The sequence below is a fragment of the Berghia stephanieae genome, chromosome 13, assembly GCF_034508935.2.
Source record: "Berghia stephanieae isolate SIO BIC M18660-M18661 chromosome 13, UCSD_Bste_1.3, whole genome shotgun sequence".
NCBI classification, from domain to species: Eukaryota; Metazoa; Mollusca; class Gastropoda; order Nudibranchia; family Aeolidiidae; genus Berghia; species Berghia stephanieae.
Genome location: NC_088372.1, coordinates 34,559,902 through 34,567,401, shown reverse-complemented (window position 1 = coordinate 34,567,401; position 7,500 = coordinate 34,559,902). Strand labels below are relative to the sequence as shown.

Sequence of the window (7,500 nt, the reverse complement as noted above, 5' to 3'; positions counted from 1 at the left end):
TGTTATTTCCCGAAGATGTACAAAAAGGGTTGATTCAATCATTTATGACAAGAACTCATTTTGGATTTAAAAAAGAAATGACTTTCTGACTAAACTTGGCAATATCTCAGTTCAAACCTTTTCATCATCCGACTGATTACGTCATTGACATTAACCATAATTTCTAGCTGGTAACACGATTGCATGTGATAATTCAGTCACGTTTGGAACAAAAGGTTGCGGGTTTCGAATCTTGGGAGTTCGTTGATCGCATCTCGAAGCAACATTTTCATAACTCAATGGGTACCAGCCAAAGGAAGTGAGTGATGCAAGGAAATGGCGTCCCTAAGATCGGCTCTTCACGAGTTGGGATCGAACATCAGGCTTCCTCATGGCAGATATCATCCTTTGTCACTGAGCTACAATTCGTCTCAGCATTAGTTAACGTGACAAATGGAATTGATATAATGTAGTTGGAGGTGTACATTTCTTGTCATCATCATCGTCATCGTCGTCATCATCATCATCATCATCGTCGCCGTCTTCATGGTCATCATCATCATCATCATCATCATCATCATCATCATCATCATCATCATCATCATCATCATCATCATCATCATCATCCTCATTGCTTTTTTCACACTGGGTCAGGGCATAGTCCACAGACAAACAGTTTCTATCTGTCTCTATCTTGTCCTAACTTTTAAAAAAAAATCTCGTTCCATGTCTTGTCGCTTCTCTGTACACCAGCTTCTTTTACTCTTCTCCATGTTCCCCGTGGCCTTCCCCTTAATCTTCTTCCCTGAGGGTTAAAGTCCAATACTTTATTTGTTATAGTGGAGTCATTATTTCTTAGAGTGTGTCCAATCCACCTCCATCGTCTTCTTCCTATTTTCTCTCCCAATTGTACTTCATCAATAATAATAAATCAGATATTCAGCCTGATGCAATGTGATGGTAAGGTAAGACAATCCTGACGTACTCAGGAAAAAAACATATTAAAAAATTTGGCCAGAAAACTCGTCCTTCAAATATCGATCGATTTATATGACTCTCATCTTGGCAAAAACTCTCAAACCGGGCTCATTTAATTTTAATCGGCCAATATTTGCAAGGCGAGTTTACTGATCAAAATGTTAAGTACGAGTACGTGTTTTTCAAGAGTACAGCAGATTTGTGCAAGTATCGATACTCACCTGCTGAAAATCGAGTTCAGGATTTTCCAGGAAGTCGGGCTGGTCTATTCCTTCCGGTTGTTCGTTCAACTCCACGGGGTTGAACGAGGCGATGTAGTACACAAGACGTGGGGTCGGCTGAGGTCTGGTGGTATGTGTATTGGATGGAAAGGGGAATGGGGGGGGGGGGGGGGGGGGGTTGAAATAGGCAGAGTGATGAATAATGGTAGGTAGTACCTACTATGAACAACAACAATTACGTCCTTTAGCAACGGCATCATAAGAGACCGTCGCCTAGGCATTCCATGAAGGAATTTAGATAATCCATCAAACAGGTTGTCTGGTGTCAACAGGAATCACCCAATGTCGTCCAAGTAAGCATATAATCTTGCCCAAGGAAAAAAAGCGGAAGTGCCTGAAGCGGGGCTCGAAACTGGGACCTTCCGGATCACAGTGCAATGCCTTAACCACTCGGCCACTTCACCGCCTATGATATTATGAGTTTAGGTAAAATACTCATAACATCCTCCAGTAGGATATAACGTACTAACACACATAACGATGAAACGTCTGAAACGTTTATAGTCTGATTGATATTGATATAGTTTAGTGAGAAGTGATCATCAAGATAGAAGTCTTCTTCTTCTTCTTCTTCTTCTTCTTCTTCTTCTTCTTCTTCTTCTTCTTCTTCTTCTTCTTCTTCTTCTTCTTCATCTACACCTTCTTCTTCTTCTCTTCTTCTTCTTCTTCTTCTTCTTCTTTCTTCTCTTCTTCTTCTTCTTCTTCTTCTTCTCTCCTTCTTCTTCTTCTACACCTTCTTCTTCTTCTACACCTTCTTCTTCTTCCTTCTTCTTCTTCTCTTCTTCTTCTTCTTCTTCTTCTTCTTCTTCTTCTTCTTCTTCTTCTTCTTCTTTCTTCTTCTTCTTCTTCTTCTTCTTCTTCTTCTTCTTCTCCTTCTTCTTCTTCTTCTTCTTCTTCTTCTTCTTCTTCTTCTTCTTCTTTCTTCTTCTTCTTCTTCTTCTTCTTCTTCTTCTTCTTCTTCTTCTTCTTCTTTCTTCTTCTTCTTCTTCTTCTTCTTCTTCTTCTTCTCTTCTTCTTCTTCTTCTTCTTCTTCTTCTTCTTCTTCTTCTTCTTCTTCTTCTTCTTCTTCTTCTTCTCTTCTTCTTCTTCATCATCATCATCATCTCATCATCATCATCTATCATCATCATAATCATCATCATCATCATATTTCTATTATCATCATTATTATTATTATTATTATTATTATTATTATTATTATTATTATTATTATTAATATTATCATTTCTTCACTACAACGTGTACATATATGTAGGTCTGACATCGGAACGCAATTATGGGCCTAGTTTAACATTTTTGTAATGAACAATATTTGCATCATTTCTTTTTTTTGTGTGTGTGTAGAGATTTCCATTACAATAATGAGCCCATAATGACTTGGGTTATCAGACCGATAAATAAGTGCAGATTCAACAAAGGGATAGAACTAGCTTAGTTACAAATAATATTTTCCATTCATAATAGGATTCAAAAGTCTGATGTCATGTCCGCACAGCAACGAGCAGCTTGATTCTAAACAAAGAAAATCGGTACTTTTATTCTTCCTGCTGGCTAGAACTTTTTCACATGTCATGTGATCAGAGTGTATAAAAGTCAAGACATCAGATTTCTAATGTTTTCTTCCTCTGGATATATTTTTATGCTCGTCGGAGAAGTATTTCATAAGGGCGTCCGCCATCGTTCCGATGGTTTAGAACCATTTACTAAGCGCTATGCGTCATTACGATGGAAGTGACGTCACACATATTGAACCATCGCCATCGTTAACTTATAGCCTGACACTAGAACCCAACGGGACTTATAGTTTGACTTATTTTTTAAAATTTTTTTCACCGTCTAGTGTGTTGTCTTTAAAAGTATTCAAGGAAACAAGTGATTCCAATGGTTGACCTATTGAATACAACTCACGAATTGTTTTCTTTTGTGGCCAAAGTCTTGTCTTTTGACGTGATTTTTTTCTAGTTAGTGTCAGGCTATGAGTTAATGATGGCTACTGTTGAATCCTATGGTGTGCAAACGGATTTGTCTTTTTGAAACTCTTCCTTACATGAAATAAAGAGCTTCGAGTTGCCATAGTTCCGTCGCCGGTCCAAGGGCGTTAATAATACGGATGAAAACATTGCTTTCTGTGGAAGGGAAAAAGCAAAACCTCTATTTATTATAAGTTATAAGGCAGGGTGAGTCAACGGTAATTAAACATCATAAAGAATTATCTTGTCTTATCTTACTAAAGGCTTAATAGGAATTATTCTTAAAATACCTCATACAATAGTTTATAATTACAGAATATCATATAGCTTGTATTGCATCATACACAGACAGTTTTACACAACACTGAATGTAAGGAAAAATGTATCAATACGGCAATGTAAAATTCAAAAAATACTGTCATAGAATACTGGTAATTGAAAATTGGTCATGATCAAATGAATCATAAATGTACAAAGTTCATAGTACAATGAAATATTAATGACAACAATAATCATGAAAGCAACAACGATAATAATCATACATAAGTCTCTGATAAATTATCATGATTTAACATTGTTTCAGATGTCATGCATTTTACTTGTCAAGATTTACAAACCAGTCTACAATATCATGAAAATAATGGAAACAATTATATACACATGTATATGACAATATCGGGATCGAGGAAAAAATACTGGACCAAGATTAGACCTCTATATAAGATGCAAGTGTGACATTTTACCTCAACCAAGCCCATTTATTGATATTATATGTACACAATTTGTCGATAAAAAATGACAACCCTACTACGTTTTTAATGTAAGTACCCCATATCATTTGTCATATAGAAGATTTGGGATGTAATTCTCACATTTTGATGAGATCTGTAGATTTCCAATTTCGCTTTATGACAAAGTGCAGCTTATTTATCCGTGATGCACTTGGTTTCTAAAATCTTTAATAGTGATTCAATCCCATATATTTTGAACTGACTCTTTTAACTGCTTCTGTGTAAAACAAAAGTTGTACAACTTTTATAGACCATATTGGGCATCATCATTGGCCAAATGCTATAAGTCCATTGGAATCAAGTCAGGACTCAATGGAAGCCACTTATTTTCAGAAATAGATCGAATGTGTTTTCTGCTTTGGATTGAACTTTGTATTATATTGTTATATATTCCAGACCTATGCAGACGCAGCCATTGTTAAATCATAGCCTGACACTGACCAAAAAATGACGTCAAAAGACAAGTCTTTGGCCACAAAAGAAAAGAAAATCGTGAGTTGCATTCAATAAATTCAACCAATGGGATCACTTGTTTCCTAGAGTGCTACTAACGACAACTCACCAGACGCTGCACAAACCCTAAGAAATGGCGTCAGACTGTAAGTCCTAGAGGGTTCTAGTGTCAGGCTATAAGTTAACGATGGCTACGATCCAGATCGGGCATTTGTTTTTCATCGAGATGGGGCAAATTCCTACACAAGTCACGCCACACTGCTAAAACAAAAATGTAATTTTGGAAACTTTCGTGATTTTCATACGACTTTGGTATAACTGCCATAGTTTCTACACCAATAGAAGATTTTTTGATGAAGCTTGCCAGGTATTAATTCAAAGTCTTGCTCTGGTTGCATGTAAATTTTCGAATATTTCTGGTTTCTGCTTCTAATGTAAAGAGCATCGTAATTTAAATTAGTTTTTTCCCTTTTGGTCGCTCTTATATTTTAACCAAGTCAAAAGCTATACGCCTCTAGGTCTTATAGTCAGACACGTTTAAGGACTTGCTTTAATATTGCAGTTGTAATGGGCAGTATCTTGTGTTGGTTTGAGCGTATTTCCACTGCGAAAAAAATGAGACTATAACCATTTTTGTTTGTAGACCTGGAAATAAGTAAACCTCACTACGTAGCCATCTTGTCAGATCTGATGGCCGAGCTTATTTTAACACGATTGTAGTAGGATATATTCTGCTTTAGTTCGAGAGTATAATGTATCCATTATGATGAGAAAAATATAGAGTATGGAGAAGTGCCAGATGAAAACAGAGAAAAAAAAAGTTATGGGGTCAGTGCTAAACTCAGGATCCAATTGACAAGACACCAATCGCCTGGCCGGGAGAGAGAAGTCCTCCCTCTCTCGGTCAGACCGATAGTGTCGTGTTTTCATCTGGCACTTCTCCATACCTTTTTTTTTCTCATCATTATTGATACAAGTTCCTGCTCCACAATTTTTCTGGTAATATCCATTACAACAATTAGACTGTTAGACGTTGGGTTATCAGAACTGTAAATACGTACCATATGTACACATGTTTAAAGGTCTGATACAATTATGGACTAGTTTTAACATTGCTGTAATGAGGCATATCTCTTGCTTCAGTTTCAGATAATTTCCATTTCATCAATAGTACAATTAAAATGTGGAAGTTACATGATAAGTTTCCGGCGATACGTACACTCATTTGCAGGTCTGATAATCAAGAACAATGATGGGCTTTTTTTGTTGTTGTTGTGGAAAGAACATTGTTATAAATAACAATGTGAAATTGAATGTAAGCTTCAATTTAATATACGAAAACAGATAAAATGGACGTTTCGGGTTTCCCCTTTATCACCCCACTACCACATTATCTCACTCGTCTGTAGTGTTTCATTCATCCTGTTTTGTTAAGAAAGGGAAAACCCGAAACGTCCATTTTATCTGTTTTAATGTATTAAAATGATGTTTACATTCAATTTCACATTGCCATTTATCTCAATTCCTTGTTACACTCTACTCGACAGTTTAATCACAAAAGCGCCCTTTTACAAACTTACTTAATTGGCTTTCAGATCCAATATTAGGAAGATTATCCCTGGTGTAGTTGGCTAAGGCTCCAGCCAGGGACATTTGGTACACTTCATTCCACAGGGCTGTATACTGGGGAGACTGGTTGACGGCGATGTGCAGGGTGTAAATCTCCCATTCTGGTTGGTAGTGAAAGAGAAATGGGGTTAGATCATTATAGCAATGACATTCTCCTCTCCTCCTCCTCCTCCTCCTCCTCCTCATCCTCCTCCTCCTCCTCCTCCTTCTTCTTCTTCTTCTTCTTCTTCTTCTTCTTCTTCTTCTTCTTCTTCTTCTTCTTCTTCTTCTTCTTCTTCTTCTTCTTCTTCTTCTTCTTCTTCTTTTTCTCTTCTTTTTCTTCTTCTTTACTTACTACTACTACTACTACTACTACTACTACTACTACTACTACTACTACTACTACTACTACTACTACTATACTACTACTACTACTACTATACTACTACTACTACTACTACTGCTGCTGCTGCTGCTACTACTACTACTACTACTACTACTACTACTACTACTACTACTACTACTACTACTACCCCCTTTCCTTTTTGCGCGGCTGCGAGTTCTTGTATAACATTTAACTTCAGACCTGAAGGCCACTACCGACCGGCGCAAAGTTGAGTCCTTGGAAAAGGCTCTTTACTCACATTCTCTCGCTGTCGTCTTTTTAGGACCCTCGTAAATCGCTTTGAGCACAATAAATAGATATTGCAATGTGTAAAAACGCACGGTCACAGTTCCTCCCCCTTCTCTTCCTTCTCCTCCGCCTCCTTTTCCTCCTCCACCATTGACGCTAATGTTTTTATCATAGCTGCTATTGATCTATTGATGAAATTAGCTTAGTCTGTGCTAATTTGTGCCCCGTATAAATGATACGTGAAATATAATTTGGAACCTTCTTTATCAAACCTTCATCGAGCGCCTATAATGTAGTCGTGAGGTATGATACAAGCCTTCGGATCGGAGGGTAAGGGTTCGAGTCCTGCTTTGAGCGGCTCACAGCTTAGCCCTTAGAAAAGGCTCTTTGCTCACATTCTCTCGCTGTACTCAGGTGGAAAATGAGCACTCGGTCGTTAACAGCGTTGTCTCTGTCCGAAAAAATAAAATGTAATATCGCCCAACAGGCGTCATGTCGTCTCGTCCTGAATGTTAAGTGCTGCTCTTGACTAAGGACCCAGTGTAAAGCGCTTTGAGCAAGTTTAGTGGATATTGCTCAATACAAATGCTCGTTTTTGGTTTAAAAAAAAAAACCTATTTAAATCAGATCATAAACATTTTCAATTATCCGAACTTACCGGTAATCCGGACAAACATCTGGTTTGAGTTGATCAGTTTGTTGTTTACTTTATCGTTGACTTGGCAGTGATACAAGTTGAAGTAAAGAAGTGGATTCTTGAGAGATGAGTTCAAATAAATAAAATAAATATATAAATAGGTAAGTAA

General features: G+C 37.3%; 1 protein-coding gene across 11 annotated transcripts in view; it reads right to left on the bottom strand.

Annotated features, from left to right (window-relative positions):
• The window catches only part of LOC144959121 (uncharacterized), a 105,336-nt gene that overhangs the window by 30,027 nt on the left and 67,809 nt on the right, over positions 1–7,500 (bottom strand). For all 11 annotated transcript variants that reach the window (XM_078891558.1, XM_078891556.1, XM_078891549.1 and 8 more), the window contains 4 exons: positions 7,353–7,449; positions 6,033–6,182; positions 3,286–3,364; positions 1,179–1,302 (listed from right to left, as the gene is read on the bottom strand). In XM_078891558.1, coding sequence (XP_078747684.1) covers positions 1,179–1,302; positions 3,286–3,364; positions 6,033–6,182; positions 7,353–7,449 — 450 coding nt within the window. The remainder of the gene's footprint in view (positions 1–1,178; positions 1,303–3,285; positions 3,365–6,032; positions 6,183–7,352; positions 7,450–7,500) is intronic.